Source organism: Schistocerca gregaria, chromosome 2 (assembly GCF_023897955.1).
Source record: "Schistocerca gregaria isolate iqSchGreg1 chromosome 2, iqSchGreg1.2, whole genome shotgun sequence".
In the NCBI taxonomy this organism is placed as follows: Eukaryota; Metazoa; Arthropoda; class Insecta; order Orthoptera; family Acrididae; genus Schistocerca; species Schistocerca gregaria.
Window position 1 is genome coordinate 1,054,354,158 of NC_064921.1, and position 18,968 is coordinate 1,054,373,125.

General features: G+C 43.2%; 1 protein-coding gene across 2 annotated transcripts in view; it reads right to left on the reverse strand.

The window, feature by feature from the left end:
- LOC126335586 (cytochrome P450 9e2-like) overlaps window positions 1-16,231 on the reverse strand; it is a 142,740-nt gene extending 126,509 nt beyond the window's left edge. Inside the window, exons 1-2 of one of the 2 annotated variants that reach the window (XM_049999022.1) lie at window positions 16,073-16,231; window positions 4,028-4,415 (exon numbers count right to left, since the gene is read on the reverse strand). In XM_049999022.1, the coding sequence (XP_049854979.1) occupies window positions 4,028-4,412 (385 nt within the window). In that variant the 5' untranslated portion in view covers window positions 4,413-4,415; window positions 16,073-16,231. The remainder of the gene's footprint in view (window positions 1-4,027; window positions 4,416-16,072) is intronic. The other variant, XM_049999021.1, reaches the window with a different exon arrangement.
- Window positions 16,232-18,968: the final 2,737 nt, after the last annotated feature.

Sequence of the window (18,968 nt, forward strand, 5' to 3'; positions counted from 1 at the left end):
TATTATATTCTTCTTGAAGTCTGAGGGTATTTCGCCTGTCTCATACATCTTAGCACTGAAAGACCTGAGTCGAAACAAGGCCCCCGGAGTAGACAACATTCCATTAGAACTACTGACGGCCTTGGGAGAGCCAGTCCTGACAAAACTCTACCAGCTGGTGAGCAAGATGTATGAGACAGGTGAAATACCCTCAGACTTCAAGAAGAATATAATAATTCCAATCCCAAAGAAAGCAGGTGCTGACAGATGTGAAAATTACCGAACTATCAGTTTAATAAGCCACGGCTGCAAAATACTAACGCGAATTCTTTACAGACGAATGGAAAAACTGGTAGATGCAGACCTCGGGGAGGATCAGTTTGGATTCCGTCGAAATGTTGGAACACGTGAGGCAATACTGACCTTACGACTTATCTTAGAAGAAAGATTAAGAAAAGGCAAACCTACGTTTCTAGCATTTGTAGACTTAGAGAAAGCTTTTGACAATGTTGACTGGAATACTCTTTTTCAAATTCTAAAGGTGGCAGGGGTAAAATACAGGGAGCGAAAGGCTATTTATAATTTGTACAGAAACCAGATGGCAGTAATAAGAGTCGAGGGGCATGAAAGGGAAGCAGTGGTTGGGAAAGGAGTGAGACAGGGTTGTAGCCTCTCCCCAATGTTATTCAATCTGTATATTGAGCAAGCAGTAAAGGAAACAAAAGAAAAATTTGGAGTAGGTATTAAAATTCATAGAGACGAAGTAAAAACTTTGAGGTTCGCCGATGACATTGTAATTCTGTCAGAGACGGCAAAGGACTTGGAAGAGCAGTTGAACGGAATGGACAGTGTCTTGAAAGGAGGATATAAGATGAACATTAACAAAAGCAAAACGAGGATAATGGAATGTAGTCAAATTAAATCGGGTGATGCTGAGGGAATTAGATTAGGAAATGAGACACTTAAAGTAGTAAAGGAGTTTTGCTATTTAGGAAGTAAAATAACTGATGATGGTCGAAGTAGAGAGGATATAAAATGTAGACTGGCAATGGCAAGGAAAGCGTTTCTGAAGAAGAGAAATTTGTTAACATCAAATATAGATTTATGTATCAGGAAGTCGTTTCTGAAAGTATTTGTTTGGAGTGTAGCCATGTATGGAAGTGAAACATGGACGATAACTTGTTTGGACAAGAAGAGAATAGAAGCTTTCGAAATGTGGTGCTACAGAAGAATACTGAAGATAAGGTGGATAGATCACGTAACTAATGAGGAGGTATTGAATAGGATTGGGGAGAAGAGAAGTTTGTGGCACAACTTGACTAGAAGAAGGGATCGGTTGGTAGGACATGTTTTGAGGCATCAAGGGATCACAAATTTAGCATTGGAGGGCAGCGTGGAGGGTAAAAATCGTAGAGGGAGACCGAGAGATCAGTACACTAAGCAGATTCAGAAGGATGTAGGTTGCAGTAGGTACTGGGAGATGAAGTAGCTTGCACAGGATAGAGTAGCATGGAGAGCTGCATCAAACCAGTCTCAGGACTGAAGACAACAACAACAACATACATCTTGCTCACCAGATGGTAGAGTTTTGTCAGGACTGGCTCTCCCAAGGCCGTCAGTAGTTCCAATGGAATGTTTTCTACTCCAGGGGCCTTGTTTCGACTCAGGTCTTTCAGTGCTCTGTCAAACTCTTCACGCAGTATCGTATCTCCCATTTCATCTTCATCTACCTCTTCTTCCATTTCCGTAATATTGTCCTCAAGTACATCACCCTTGTATAGACCCTCTATATACTCCTACCACCTTTCTGCTTTCCCTTCTTTGGTTAGAACTGGGTTTCCATCTGAGCTCTTAATATTCATACAAGTGGTCCTCTTTTCTCCAAAGGTCTCTTTAATTTTCCTGTAGGCAGTATCTATCGCACACCTAGTGAGATAAGCCTCTACATCCTTACATTTGTTCTCTAGCCATCCCTGCTTAGCCATTTTGCACTTCCTGTCGATGTCATTTTTGAGACGTTTGTATTCCTTTTTGCCTGCTTCATTTACTGCATTTTTATATTTTCTCCTTTCATCAATTAAATTCAATATTTCTTCTGTTACCCAAGGATTTCTACTAGCCCTCGTCTTTTTACCTACTTGATCCTCTGCTGCCTTCACTACTTCATCCCTCAAAGCTACCCATTCTTCTTCTATTGTATTTCTTTCCCCCATTCCTGTCATTTGCTCCCTTATGCTCTCCTTGAAACTCCGTACAACCTCTGGTTCTTTTAGTTTATCCAGGTCCCATCTCCTTAAATTCCCACCTTTTTGCAGTTTCTTCAGTTTTAATCGATAGCTCATAACCAACAGATTGTGGTCAGAGTCCACATCTGCCCCTGGAAATGTCTTACAATTTAAAACCTGGTTCCTAAATCTCTGTCTTACCATTATATAATCTATCTGATACATTTTAGTATATCCAGGGTTCTTCCATGTATACAACCTTCTTTCATGATTCTGAAACCAAGTGTTAGCTATGATTAAGTTGTGCTCTATGAAAAATTCTACCAGGCGGCTTCCTCTTTCATTTCTTAGACCGAAACAATATTCCCCTACTGCGTCTCCTTCTCTCCCTTTTCCTACTACCTAATTCCAGTCACCGATGACTATTAAATTGTCGTCACGTTTCACTATCTGAGTAATTTCTTTTATTTCATCGCCGGCCGCGGTGGTCTCGTGGTTAAGGCGCTCAGTCCGGGACCGCGCGACTTCTACGGTCGCAGGTTCGAATCCTGCCTCGAGCATGGATGTGTGTGATGTCCTTAGGTTAGTTAGGTTTAAGTAGTTCTAAGTTCTAGGGGATTGATGACCACAGATGTTAAGTCCCATAGTGCTCAGAGCCATTTTTATATCATCATACATATCTTCAATTTCTTCGTCATCTGCAGAGCTAGTTGGGATATAAACTTGTACTACTGTAGTAGGTGTGGGCTTCGTATCTATCTTGGCCACAATAAAGCGTTCACTATGCTGTTTGTAGTAGCTTACCCGCATTTCAATTTTCCTATTCATTATTAAACCTACTCCTGCGTTACCCCTATTTGACTTTGTGTTTATAACCCTGTAGTCTCCTGACCAGAAGTCTAGTTCCGCCTGCCACCGAACTTCACTAATTCCCACTACATCTAACTTTCACCTATCCATTTCCCTTTTTAAATTTTCTATCCTACCTGCCCGATTAAGTGATGTGACATTCCACGCTCCGATCCGTAGAACGCCAGTTTTCTTTCTCCTGATAACGACATCCTCTTGAGTAGTCCCCGCCCGGAGATCCCAATGGGGGACTATTTTACCTCCGGAATAGTTTATCCAAGAGGACGACAACATCATTTAATCATACAGCAGAGCTGTATGCCCTCGGGAAAAATTACGGCCGTAGTTTCCCCTTGATTTCAGCCGTTCGCAGTACCAGCACAGCAAGGCCGTTTTGGTTAGTGTTACAATGACAGATCAGTCATTCATCCAGACTGTTGCCCCCGCAACTACTGAAAAGGCTGCTGCCCCTCTTCAGGAACCACATATTTGTCTGGCCTCTCAACAGATACCCCTCCGTTGTGGTTGCACCTACGGTACGGCTATCTGTATCGCTGAGGCACGCAAGCCTCCCCACCAACGGCAAGGTCCATGGTTCATCAAATTGTAAAGTTTGTCTGGCAGTGATTCAAACGACACAAATAAGTTTCTCTGTTCACATTTCATATTTTTATGACCTCATATTGCAAGCAGTTTGATTGTTTGTGCCACTGCAATTTGTAAACCATAGTTTAATTGGTTACAATTAATTAATTGTTATGGGGAAATAAACCTTGTATTGTATGTCCCCTTTTCATTAACCGAATCCCACCCAAATCGTCTGCTGAGTATGTTTTTCTAAGTCTACACCAGCGGGAAAGAGTTCTGGCTTACTGTCACTTCAGTTTATAGGACACGAAAACTTTCGCAGCAGTGGAAGTTATTGTTATTAACGATGGAAACTGAAAGAAAGGAATTGTCATTATTAATTTTACCGTTCAAGGAGATTAACATCTTCTGCAGCAGGTTGTCGTTCCTGTCAGCGTTGATCATATCATTGTGGTCGGTAAAGTGATCAAAATCCTTCACGGTAATGGTACGAATGATCTCTGGATCCGTCACCATGACGAAGGGCGTCCCGAAGAAGTAGACCCCTGCGTACTGATGTTTTCGGAACTTGTTGTACAGTGCGATCAAGAGATCTGTGCGAGACTTCCAGCCGAACGCCATGTCCAGCATGTTTCCGACGAAGGGCAGCGGCGGTGCGTAGGGCAGGCCGCGACGCGCAAAGTGCGTGTGGTAGCGGTACCAGCGGAAGGCGGCCAGCACCAGCAGGCCAGCCACCGCCGACGTGAACAGAGTCCACCAGTCCGGGACCATCCTCTGGAACAAAGTGTGCGAAACACTGCGGCGTTAGCCTGCTCCAGCGTACATCGACATTTACAAGGGTTCGAAAGCACTCTGGTAACAAAAACTTCACTCTGTTTCTCCTTGCAACATATCAAGATTATGACGACGTTCACTCAGTAGCCATAACAACGTAGTGGACACAGCCTTACCAGTACTCTGTAGCTTAGTGAGCATAAATTATTCTGACACACCTGACACCCACTGTTACATAAGCACAAACTGACTCCTTGTTAGTACTGAAAGGTGGCGAAACTGTTGGTGTCGTCGACTTTCACATTACTGATAATTGATGCAAATTATATACGTGAAATATAGATCCAATTGATATGTTTTACAAATAGCACATTCGTTTATTTTTGTTGCAGATTATCCGACAGTGATTGCCAGTACTTGAAGTGATTGTAGGCGTTTCATTTCTTGAGAACTGCTTTTGGCTCAGCTGGCATTTTCACAGACAGCAGATCGAAGTAGGCGAAGGGCGCCTTTAACGTAATTGGGTTGTGACGCTGATGTGAGGTAGGTTAGCATCCACCGAAGGGTGCTGGGTCTACTGGGCACGATAAATAATAACGCCGTGTGACGAGGGCCTCCCGTCGCGCAGACCGCTCGCCTGGTGCAAGTCTTTCGATTTGACGCCACTTCGGCGACTTGCGTGTCGACAGGGATGAAATGATGATATTAGGGTAACACAACACCCAGTCCCTGAGCGTAGAAAACTTCGACCCGGCCGGGAATCGAACTCGGGTCCTTAGGATTGGCATTCTGTCCGGCTGACCACTTTTTTTTTCTTTTTTTTAATCTCACTCTGTTCGCTTTTGTTCGTTGCGCCTGCTCGGGGCGGATGTCGTAAGACACCATTTTAAGTTCGTTGTTGATCCATTAACTCAGTTTTTTTTATTACAGAGGGCAGCTAACCCTCTGACCGAACACGCTGAGCTACCGGCCATCTGAGCAACCGAGGCACGATGAGGCCACGCCCACCCGAAGCCGACAAAATGCAGACGGCAGGTGTGGACGGCCGCAGAGGAGTCTTTGCAATCCTGCACGAGGTGGCTGCCGCCCCCGTGTTCCTAAGGCGTTTTTATGCGGTGAGGGCGTTGCAAAGTACAGTAATGGTTCCAGAAGGCGGGCAGCTACGGGCCTTGGGCGGAGAATGCAGAGAAGACGACATTAATCCTCCAGTAGGAGAGCAATATTCCGGTGGCACGCTCTGTGAAAGATACAGCTATTTATGGCTCTATACTCTCGGAACAACAACGCAGGCGAGGTGTGAGATGAGACTGCAACTTTTTCATCCCAAAACCAGCTGTAGCTGGCCCCTCATATACATAAAACAGACACGAATCTCAGAAGGGTTGTGGGAAACGTGCTGTAACACAATACCGCGCTCCTTTGAGTCTCTGACAGGACAGAGCCAAAATAAATTGGTTTCTTCCATTGTAGGCTTCTGGTCGCAAAAAGCCGGGAATTTCATTAGTCATCCAGGTCTGATGTAGTACTTGTGGAAAATTACTGAAAAGTGGGAGGACGCTCCAAGAGAATTGACAGGTGTCATTGGATGACTGCTCATGAGAGGCTAGCACTGTCTCCCGAAGAAGTAGCGGATGTTGGGAGGGAAGACAGGACGAACTAAGGACACTTCGTCCGCCGCTACTGAGAGGAACACTTTGAATTCTGCTCCCAGAATTCGGTGTGAGAAGTAGCCATTTTATTTTGCAGCTCCAACTGGAGCATGACGGAGAGTTTGCCTTAGATAGCCTTTTGGAATTCAGAGGCATAACAGCCGATGCAGTGGCCACTGACACCAGCGCTGGCGGACAACGCAACCTGCTGATTGTTGTTCTAAAAAAAGGTTACATGTACAGTCGGCTTCGTCTTGTGCAGGTCACAATGTACTCAGTAAACCTTAGAGTGTTAATGTACAGGAGAAAGACACCCTTCTGGCCTGCCTAATTTTTCGGACTCAACTTTTGGAAATCACTGTCATCAAATCGCAGAAACTGTTCAGTGTGCTAATAATGTAGTAACCTAACTATTCAGTTCCTTGTCTTGAATTTACGCCAGCCTTATTTTCTGGTACCTCTTTCATATTCTTGTGTCAATTTGTCAGTGATTAGAATGTTATTAAACATGTTCGTGTTGTACCTGTATTTCAGTCCAACTACCGCACTCGTTTTGTGTGCCGACTTATAACAAACAACAGAACTTATGTAACTTCGACTTTCATTACATACGTATCTTATCGGCTCACAAAATTAAATTTCATTGTCATTATTCCACCATCCTTTTGAAGTCTGTAGAGTCATTATTTACGATTAATTAAAAACCTTTGTAATAAATCATAGTTTAGTCCTCATTGGGCATCTATGTACTCATACAGGTTAGTTACCCAAAGGCGTAGGTGGTGGGTAGTACAATATGCAGTGTGCATCAAAAATATTAATCCAAATTCACAATAGTCTTTATTATCTCAATGAAGAAAGGAAATTGGCATAAATTTAAACTTACACAGAAGACCAAAAATTTCTAATTACTAAGTGACATTGTCAGGATGGAGAGAAGCGACCTCAAACATATTTCTACTATTCAAATTCTTTTTTTAAAATTTGTACGAAACTTGTCTAGATCGCAGTTAGATAACAATAATAAAATAAATAGTTTCGGTTGGAAAACTTCAATCATCTTCGTATCTGAAAGATAATCAAACAGGAAGTTTGCACAAAGTGACAAGGATTTCTACGTTGGTACTACAGAGAAAATGTATCACAATATTTAACTGAAGAGATACGTTAGTGTAGCCGTAAGTGATATGGACAAAACACAATAGAATAGCGGAAATCTTTCGCATCAAAAATATATAATATCAACACTTGTGTACCACGGTGGAATCTCACGAATGAGATATGTGCGTATCAACGTAACAGCAACAAAATGCTTCTATACCCACAAAAGGAAACAAAAACGTGGCTCAAAATATACCGAAATAAAATATAAAACATTCTGTTATCCTAAATGGAAAAGTTCTTATCTACATCTACATTTGCATACATTCCCCGAAAGCCACCGTACGGTGCATGGCGGAGGATACCCTGTGCCACCGCCAGCCATTTTCTTCCCTGTTCCAATTGCATAGATAGTGAGGAAAAAACAGCTTCTATTTGCCTCCGTATGAGCCCAAATGACTCGTATTTTCGTGGTCTTCACTCGCATTGAATGTTGGAGGCAGTAGAATCGTTATTAAGTCAGCTTCAAATGCCGGTCCTTCAAAATTATCTCAATAGCTTTCTTCCCCTTCCCTCCAGGTGCTCCCATTGAATTTCCCGAAGCATCTCCGTAGCACCTGAGCACTGTTCGAAGCTACCGACAACAAATCGGGCAGCCCGCCTCAGAACTGCCTGGGTGTCTTCCTTTAGTACGACTTGGTACGGATCCGAAACATTCAAGCAGAAGTCAAAAATAGGACGCACCAGCTTCCTATACGCGGTCTCCTTTACAGGTGAACTACACATTCCCAAAATTCTCCCAGTTAGCCGAAGTCGACAATTCACCTTCCCTACCACAATCCTAACATGGCTGTTCCATTTCATATCACTTTGCAACGTAATTCCCAGATATTTAAACGACGTGACTACGTCAAGCAGGGCACTACTAATGCTTTATCCAAACATTACGGGCTCGTTTTTCCTAATTATCCTCATTAACTTACATTTTCCTACATTTGGAGATAGCTGCCATTCATTATACCAATTACAAATTTTGTTTAAGTCAAATTGCATCCAGCAAACACCCTGTCCATCAAATCATTTATGTTTGTAAAGAATAACAGTGCTCCTGTTACACTTCCATGCGGCCTCCTTATAATAAATATCCTTGTCTCTCAACACTAAGACGGCGAGGACAACGTACTGGGTTCCTTTAGTCAAGAAGTCTTCGAGCCTTAACGTATCTGGGAACTTATAGCGTATATTCGTACCGTCGTTAAGTCTGCAACGAAGCTTCGATTCAAAACCCTTCCACAAATCTAAATGGGGAATCTGCCCGTTGCCCCGAGCCATAGTCCGCAGTATATCATGTGAGAAAAGAGCGAGCTGAGTTTCATATGATAGATGCTTTCTGAAACCATGCTGGTTCGTGGACATAAGCTTCTCGGTTCGTCATTCTGCCCTTTCTATACACCAAGGCCGCCTGTGTTTTTTTCTACTCGCTTGAGACTTTTCTCCGGGAGAGAGATTCGCAATATATGCAAGCTAGGTAGGGGCTGAATGCCGCAGAGTACTTTGTAAAGGCGGAGTGGCATTGTTCCGTCCGGAACTGGCCACTTACTTGTTTCCCATTATTTCAGTTGTTTCAGTACTCCAGGGATGCTTGTTGCTATGTCGTCCATACTGGAGTCTGTTGTATGGTTGACAACGGTACGCTTGTACGATTCTCCTGCGTAAACGGTTTCTTGAATGCTAAATTTGAAACCGCGGCTTTCGTTTCGATATATTAACTGCCACACCAGCATTGTTAACAAGTGACTGTATGTAAGTCTTAGACCCGCTTAGTGATTTTATACAGGGCCAGAATTTTCTTCGGTTCTCTGTCAGACCTTCAGCTGAGTATGATGGTGGTAGCTGTTGTAAGCTTCGTGCAAATATCTTTACAGACGAACGACTTTCTACCAAACTTTGCTTGTCATCTGCGCGTTCCCTTTTGAATCGAGAGTGCAACAGCCTCTACTACCTGAGAATTTTCCGAATTTATCAGTGGAAGACAAAGTCTGAAAATGAGTCGGTGATCATTTTTGGCACTTTATTTTACAGGTCCGTCCTGATCACAGAAACTTTTACCGGTTTCCGAAACTTCCATCTTCAGATCCGCTAAAAAAAAAAAAAAAAAAGAAAAAAAAAAAAAAAAAGACGTTAAGTCTATAAAAGGCCCGGTGCTACACAAGAAAGATAAAGTTTTGTATACCAGCCATATATACCATAAAATATTATGATATATCAACGTCAAATTAAACAAGTAGATAGACAGTAAGTGCTGGCGATGATCTGGTTGTGTGTATGTGATTAGACAAGTAGCAAAGGCAAACGGACACAAGGATCGTGATGTAATGAAACTAAAAATAAAATAAAAATTGTGACAGGGAGACAACTGAACCAGAGGGCTAGCAGTTTGTGGTTATGTCGCACAATGGTGCATTTTCCGACAGGACTGCAAAGTCTTTCAGGAAAACGAAAATGAAATTTGGATTTCAAACGAAAAGCACAACTGGTTGTAGCCTACATCACAAGCTGGCAACAACAGTTACAAATATTTGGAATCTGGTGTCAGCAAGACCAGCTGCCAAGAATGTGACAAGTTTTATATCGACCAAACAGGAAAGAATTTGAAGACTCGTTTTAGAGAGCATACGTATAATCAAAATAAGAGCGTTTTCGGTATACGTTCCGCCAGAGGAAAACAAGAACGTCGTACCGAGAAGCCACAACGTGCCGCCATTGAGATCCCACTCCGAACGTATTATCGACTATAGATTTTTAAAATTTTTAATTAATAGTCACTGTTTTGTTAATTACCTTACATTTACTGTTACGGTAGTTGATTTGTCATGCTGGAAGATCCTATTTTATAGACGTGATTTTAATCTTATACTGTTTATACTGGCTTTTACACAATTGTATGTTTTACTTTGCTAGGCTAGGAGTTTCACATTATTAGTATTTGCACTTTTATGTTGATTTTAAGTATGGATCTAATTTCACGTATATTATGGCAGTACATGTTTCATTGTCAGACGCTCGTTTTGGCATGTGAAGTAATTTTAATTAATGACTACGCATACCACATTTTAACCATTACAGTTGCGATAATGGTTAATCACGTACCACACCTATAGTGCCCTCTGCTGCCCTCAGTTTCTTTGTCTAAGTACCAGGCGCATTCTGATAATCATGAGCACTTACTACCTACCTACATGTTTAGTTTGACGTTGATACTACATCAAAATATTTTATGGTATGTATGGCTGGTATTCATAGCTGTTAATCATTTAAACACGCTTTACCTTTCTTGTGTAGCACCAGGCCTTTTATATATTTAGCGTCAGCAAACTGAACTTAGTTGAACAGTTCTCGGGTATCTGACCGGATAGCGTCGTAGCTTCTCCACAATATTTCGGCAGACGTACGCGCTGCCATCTTCAGGTGGTTCCTGACGAAAGCTCTGCTGTTCCTCTCGGCGCCGTATATATACTAGCCGTTACCCCCTCCAAGCCTGGGTCTGAACTGGGGTCTGCACTCTCCCTGCTGCCGCCGTCGGGGGCGGTCCTCGGTCTCTGGGACCGCATCTTTCTCTCCAGGCTGAGTGCAGGGTTCCGAGTCTGACTAAGTTGAAGTCCGCTGTCTTTATTAATTAGATCGTCCTGTAGTCGGATTTCGATGGCCTCTTTAGTAACGCAGTCCCAGAAGTAGGAGGATTGACAGAGTATTTTTGTTTTTTTCATAGTCCATAGTATGGCCGGTCTTTATACAATGGTCAGCCACGGCTGATTTCGTGGCCTGGCGTAACTCGGTACGGCGCTTGTGTTCTCGGCACCTCTCTTCTACAGTACGGACTGTCTCCCCGATGTATGATTTTCCGCACCGACAGGCAACGCCTGGTTTTCGAATGCCTAGGTCATCTTTCACTGAGCCCAGTAGAGTCAAGTTTTTGCAGGGGGTCGGAATACATATTTCACGTTGTGTTTCCCCAGGATTCTACCGACTTTTCCTTAGGTCTTGCACGCCAATGACTTGTGTTCTTCTGCCCCCGACGGCGGCAGCAGGGAGCCTGCAGACCCCAGTTCAGACCCAGGCGCCGCATCCCCCACCACCCCCCGTAGCCGCCGCGCCGGCTGCACCGAAGACACCAGCAGAGGAAAGGTGGAGGGGGTAACAGCTAGTATATATAGGGCGCCGAGAGGAACAGCACAGCATTCGTCAGGAACCGCCTGAAGATGGCAGCGTGTACGTCTGCCGAAATATTGTGGAGAAATTACGACGCTACCCTGTCGGATACCCGAGAACTGTTCAAATTGTAAATACTCCGGGAAAACTTCAGATTGAACTTAGTTGGTTACACATCGTTTTGTTTGTAATAGATCTGAAGATGGCGGTAGCCGAAACTGGTAATAGAGAAGTGTAACAGTTTCTGTGATCAAGAGGGTCCTGTAAAACAAAGTTTTCGAATTTCGTTGTTAAACAAGTATCTTTTCCGTTCTTAACCCAATTACTAGGCACATAATTCTCCAGACCACGATATACAATCTACTGAAAGTTCACCCATAATTTCTCTACGTCCATCTTACTGGAGCTAAGTGATGTCCATTCATTGTGCAAGTGAGATGCTAACAATTACTTTTCTGCTCTTTTTACAAGAACCACCCTCCTGGCCTTCTTGACTGATTTGTTAATTTTTGTAACCATAGTTGTTATACTGACATCATGATCGCTAATACCAGTTTCTGTATGACATTGTCGATAACATCCGGCCTATTTGCAGCAACAAAGTCTAAGATATTCCCGTTGCGTGTGGACTGCCGAACTAGTTGCTCAAGACAAGTTTTCAGAAAACTTGTTGAAAAGAATTTCGCAGGACTGTCTGTAGCCCAGCAGTGAATCCACAAATATCCCAGTCTATACCAGGTAGGTTAGTCGCCTGCAGCTAGTTCTGCATGACTTGGATATTTACGCGGTACTGGCTGTGTACTTTCTTTGAATGACTCGAGAACTGTCACAGCAGAATCGGGTTGCCGGTAAGAATATCGAACATTGAACTTGGTTTCACCTTGACTTCTTACAGGCAACCGAATAGCTTGGCTATTACAGTCAATTTCAACCTCAATAGAGACAATGTTTTTGTCAGCTGCAATGAACACTCCCCCTCCTATGGCCTGTAATCTGTGTTTCCGATATACATTCTACAACTCGCTAAATATCTCGGAGCTTCCCACTTAGGGTTTCAGCCAGCTCTCGGTCCCAAGAATAATTTTAGCGGAGAACTTTTCTGAAGGGAATTAATTCTGGAACTCTGTTGCGAATACTTTGACAATTTACTGATGAAATTTTCACAATCGAAGTGTCTTTACTCTGAACGTGGTCTTACTTCTCTTGCCGCGTATCGACTGGCGAGTGTTCGTCATAGTACCTCAAACTACCGCCTAGCCTAAAAGACCCTCCTGGCACTCGGCAGGTACTCTGCTACCTGAGTAGCTGCTTCATTTGTGTTGTAAAAGCAAGCATACCACGCTGGATGAAAACGCACACAAGTGTTAGGTGAGAGGAAGCCCACTCTGGTACTATGCCAAGTAACTTGTAGTGCTTAGAGACATTTGAATCGTATGTTAAACAAGACTTAACATCTGAGGTCATCAGACCCCTAGAACTTAGAACTACCTAAACCTAACTAACCTAAGGAAAACCATTTGTCGTTGTGACGGAATGTTCTCACGAAATTCCAATCACCAACTTACTCTTCCGAATGCGAAGATATTTTGTTGACACCGACCTTCATAGGGAGGCACGATCAGCACGATAAAATGAGGAAAATGAGAGCTCGTACGGAAAGATATAGATGTTCGTTCTTTCCTCACTATACGGGATTGGAATAATAAAGAATTGTGAAGGTGGATCTATGATTTGCAGAGTATCCATGTACATGTAGACGTAGAGTTTGTGGTGGGGCCTTTAGACCTGAATTCCAAATCCAACACACATTGAACACTGCGAGCTTCACTTCCACTGATGGCGTGGTCTTGAATGCTTTTGCCGTCGGTGACCTTTGCGTCGGAACTCTATTGGTGTTCTTATTTTAGGGGTGAAAATGGTGAACCCAACTGTCATAAAACGACACGATTTTTTCAAGGAAGCTATCAACCTCACGCTAAAAACGTTAAAGAAACTCGCAGATGTCCAGTCTGCTCTGTTTCATGTCAGGAGTGAACACTGAGGCACCCACTTACGCACACAGTTTCCTATATCACACTTCTGCAGTGATGGACTGTACACGTTCTCGTGGTATGTCACACTCAGCTGAGAGCTGTGTCTGTGTCACCTCTGAGATGAGTTGATCAACGAGATTCCGATGAGTGAGTCGGGTGCCTTACGTGGTGGGCCACCCCGAGCTCTGCCACAGACACTGAGCTGAGCACCACCGCCTCCTTTGTTATGAGCTCTAACAGTCCAACGTCGCTCATTACTGTTGTCGACGCAGTCACTCAGCTGCCATTATTCTATGGATCTCAGCTCGAGGTACGTATTCAGCGGTTAGAAACGAGATTACAACACGTTTTTTCTCACGCACCGACATGTTTGTTGGACGCCGCCACGTTACATGCCATAATTCGGAGTGCTCTGGAGGCAGTCTGCATCAGCGAAGCGAGAAAGTCGACCGAGGTATACGCGTGACATGTAATACCTCAACCTATATCGAGAACAGAATAAAAAATGGAGTCAGCATGCCCTCTTACATTTTAAAATAGAAACTATTGGAAAATAAAACAAATTTACATTTTCGTGACATAAAATTTTTAACAAACTTAGTTTATTTGCAAATATCGCTTGTTCTATGTAAAAGACCTTATGTTTCAAGGTTGACGCATGGCTTAACTGTCCACGTATTGTTACAGTTTTAAAAATAGATTACATTTCACTCTGTACCTCAAACATTAGCACTGTATTTCAAATATCTTTAATAAACTCACCGCTTTCTTAGGTTGAACGCGAAATATTTACAAATGCTGCACAAAACACAAAATCAGGTCTAACAACCACAACAACTGTAGAAAATGGGGGACAGTGCTTACGTTGCTCTTCATTGCGCTTTCCTTCATGTGGCTGTAAGGTCAGTCACTAGACTGAAGTACCCTCCGAAAAAAGTAGGTACAGCACTGCCCTCTATATAAGAGCGTTGGAACTTAATTAGTGGCAACTATTTATTCACAACCGATACAAAAGAGTCACATTTTTGCACCTGTTACTGTCCTTCAGAGTAGTCACCGGCGTTGTGTAGAACCCGTTGCCCGTTGCCAGCGATGTGGAAGGCGTAGTATACCGTGAGCGCAGCCTGTTCTGTTCGTGTTGCGAATGGAGCGGTCTACAATTATGGTGATTCTCGATGTGATGGTGTTAGCCTAGCGCATTACGGTCCTCCACGGCAGACCGTCAATGCACAGTATTATTGTTCGTTTTTGGAGCATCACCTGCGACCAGCTTTGCCAAAGAAGCGGCGACACTTTCTGCGCAACCCACCCACCATTTTGCACGACAATGCACGGACGTATACAGCGCAGGCTGTGGCTGCTCTGTTCGGTCGATGGGACTGGGAAGTACTGTACCATCCACCGTACTCCCTGGTTTTAAGTCCTTGTGACTTTGATTCCGAAGATGAAGAAACCACTTCGTGGCATTCGCTTCAGAACTGTTCCAGAGATTCGACAGGCAGTAGGCTGCTCCATTCGCACCATTAACAGAACAGGCTGCGCTAACGGTGTACTACGCCTTCCACATCGCTGGCAACGGCTTCTACACAACGCTGGTGACTACTTTGAAGGACAATAGAGGTGCAAACATGTAACTCTTTTGTATCGGTTGTGAATAAATAGTTGGCAGTATTTAAGTTCTAACCTTCGTAATAAGTAGCAGTAAGATGAAATTCAAAATTTCCCTTCATTAGAGTTGCGTGAGAAATGGGAGGAAGTTTCCCAGTACACAGCGAAGTCACGTATCGATCGTGATAACCTCGTGATACGGGCTGGTAAAACTCTGCGGAGGACCGGTTACAGTTTTCGCCAGTGTTTACATCTGTTTCCCATTCAGACATTTATTTGACACGACATCAACTTACAAAAAAAACTCTTAATCGTGAAGGAAACATTTTGTTAAAGGCTAGTTGGTAACAAAAGCGTCTAGCATCAATCGATTACATAACTTTCATTGAGGTGCGACAGAACACGCTTTTAATGTGTTTTTTTACGGATTCTGTAGCAACTTTTGTGATCTTGTAATTCATTACCATGAAACGTACCATGAAACGTACTATATCAGCATTCCTATACTACGTTCTGTAGAAAATAATGGTACGTTACACAGCCAACAGAGTCCGCTACCACGTTTAAGTCTTTATATTGTTTCAGTAAGTTGCTTAAGACAAAGACTGGCATGCTTCCTTTGAATGGGACACATCCAATTTCCTTTCCTATTCGTCACCCACTCAAGTTTGTGCTCTGTCTCGAATGCCTTCATCATCGATGGCTCGTTAAGTAAACTTCTTCCTTCCACAGGAAAACTTCCAGAAGAACGCTTTACTAGTTAAGTGAAGCATTAATCACTTCTGCAAAGCTTTGATGTATGATAATAGTGCTATTATTAATGTCCGTAGTTACGCGAAAATATTCAATGTACAATTCTTCTTGAAATCAGTGAAAATAAAGTTGCTCTCAATACACAGAGGACGTAAGAGTCTTAAAAGCTTCTTTCATCAGGTATTGTCTAAGAGCCTTAACTACTGGACGCATACTTCAGTGTAAAGAAAAAGAGACTTCATTGTTATTCTTCCCTCAAGTAACAGGGATTTATATTCGTATAATGTAGCCCAGTGCATCTTACCTTTTCTGTCAAAGTGTCTCCTGCACGCTTTTCCCAACAGTTACAGGGAGACTTATAAGGGGGCAGCACAGTATAGCTCTAGCAACAGTAACAACACGAACTACAGCGTAAGAACACACTGCACCAACCGCGGTGCACATGTGAAACTGGCGAGTGCCTGCTGATATACATCAGACGAGTTGGCAGGAGGCGTAGACGTGGCGTGGGAGGGGGTCGCGGAAAGGCTGGTCTTAACCTCAGCAGGGACGTGTGCGCGGCGCAGCAGCGTGCAAGCAGCCGATAAGATAAAACTAACGGCGGTGATGAACGTGGGATATCCCACGCTGAAGCACTAGGGCCTTCACTAACTCGCTCTGTGATTCATTTGCGCGCTATCAACGGATTTTCACTAACATTCTGGGTGTAAATAGATCGTGCAGTGTAACCAGTCTTTGATGATACCTAACTGTTTTACAATAAACTGTAGTCTTTTACTAAACGCATGCGAACTGTTGATTGTATCGAACAAAGTCCTCTGCAAAAGGTGTTGTTACATCTTATAACAGCGCTGAAGCAACAGCTTAGTCAGCAGGAGAGCAAAGTGGAACGAGTGTATTAGAAAGAATATCCAGTGTTAACTTACTTCTAATTCCTATTAGATGTGGTTAACAATCAAGTGGCGTAACGTTTATGATGATTGCTCACTGATGAACAGGAGATCTGAATGCTGCATCAGGGAGTCTTTGAGTTCTCTGCTGCTGCTAGAATATACCAGGCACAGAGGAACATTGCACTGAGGGAGAAATAATGACCGAAAACCATGAAAACTAATAATAATAATAATAAATATTGAGAGGGTTTAGCACCTACAACCGTCTGGGTGAGTCTGTTTTTTTTTAATTTGGTTTGAGGATCTCTGATGACAGTATATCTACATCTACATGATCACTGTTCTGTACGAGCTGTGATTCCTCTTATTTAATCTTGATGATTGTCTCGCTATGTAAGTGGCAGCCAATAGAATATTTTCGAATTCAGAGAAGAAAGTTGGTGATCGAAATTTCGCGAGAAGATTCTGCCGCAATGAAAAGCGTCTTTGTCTTAATGACTGCCATCCTTAATCACGTATCATGTCCGTTGTACACTGTATTTGACGATGGTGCAGAAAGAGCTACCCTTCTTTGAACCTTTTCGACGGTATTGAAAGTCAGCTCTGCATGCACAATTTACGGAAATTGTGTAAATACGTGACGTCAGATCTCTCTGCTTTTGGGGTGTAGTGTAAACCGCAGCAGCAAGTCCTTGCTATAGTGAACGTTTTCAACCATGGTCAGCGACTGACTTACCACAGAAACATCCTTTTTGAAGGAAGCACGCCAATATTTGTCAGAAATGATTTAGAAGTATTGTGGGGAGAGTCGATGTCTACACCTAAAGTTCGCAGATTAGGTTTTAACGTTCCATCGACATCGAGGTCATTAGAGATGCAGCACAAGCTCGAGTTAGGAAAGGGTGGAGAAGGAAATCAGTCGTGCATTTTCAAGTAAGCAGTCCAGGCAACTGCTCGGATGACCAGATCGGGAAATGAACCATCGTCCTCAGGAATGCGTATCCAGTGTGCTAACCACTGCACCAGCTTGCTGAGTCAGTGTCTATACCGCGCCTATACACATGTACCAAGCATATCGATGCAGGTAATACCTGGGTTCGTCAGAAATTATTTAAAAATCCCTTTGAAAGTGTGATTGTGTTTGTCTGACAATTAACTTACTGCACGTCTTCTCAGCGTTGGGCTCCCATTTATCCTAAATCTCAAACATGTTGCACTTGTCATCGTTCAAGGATAGACTTTCACCAATTGAAAGGGTTACTCTACCACGTCCAGAGACATTTGCGGCGTTAATGAGTACAAGACTTTCACACTATTTCTGTCAAGCTATGAACTGCCATCTCAGAGATAGCGAGTGACGGAAATCGAGAACTCCACATCTCCCTCTGAGCGCTTCCACTGCCCCAAGCAAGACAGTACAACAAATTCACTCTCGTGAGGTCGATCTGTAAAGTGCCTAGATTCACCTTCCTTATGTTGATACTTAGGTACATGGCTTACAGACCCACCTGCTGTTCAACCGCAGAAGACAGTAGTATTAGAAACCACTGGAAATGTCAGATGATCTGCAACGAACTGACGCATGGTGCAGGGAATGGCAATTGAATCTCAATGTAGGCAAGTGTAATGTGCTGCGAATACATAGAAAGAAAGATCCTTTATCGTTTAGCTACAATATAGCAGTTCAGCAACTGGAAGCAGTTAAATCCGTGAATTATCTGGGAGTAGGCATTGGGAGTGATTTAAAATGGAATGATCGTATAAAGTTAATCGTCGGTAAATCAGATGCCACACTGAGATTCATTGGAAGAATCCTAAGGAAATGCAATCTGAAAACAAAGGAAGTAGGTTACAGTACACTTGTTCGCCCACTGGTTGAATATTGCCCACCAGTGTGGGATCCGTACCAGATAGGGTTGATAGAGGTGATAGAGAAGATCCAACGGAGAACAACGCGCTTCGTTACAGGATCATTTAGTAATCGCGAAAGCGTTACGGAGATGATAGATAAATTCCAGTGGAAGACTCTACAGGAGAGAAGCTCAGTACCTCGGTACGGGGTTTTGTTGAAGTTTCGAGAACATACCGTCACCGAATTGTCAAGCAGTATATTTCTCCCTCCTACGTATATCTCGCGAAGAGACCATGAGGATAAAATCAGAGGCACACCGACAATCTTTCTTTCCACGAACGATACGAGACTGGAATAGAAAGGAACCGATAGAGGTACTCAACATACCCTCCGCCACACACCGGCAGGTGGCTTGCGGAGTATGAATGTAGATCTAGATGTAGATGTATTTGCAA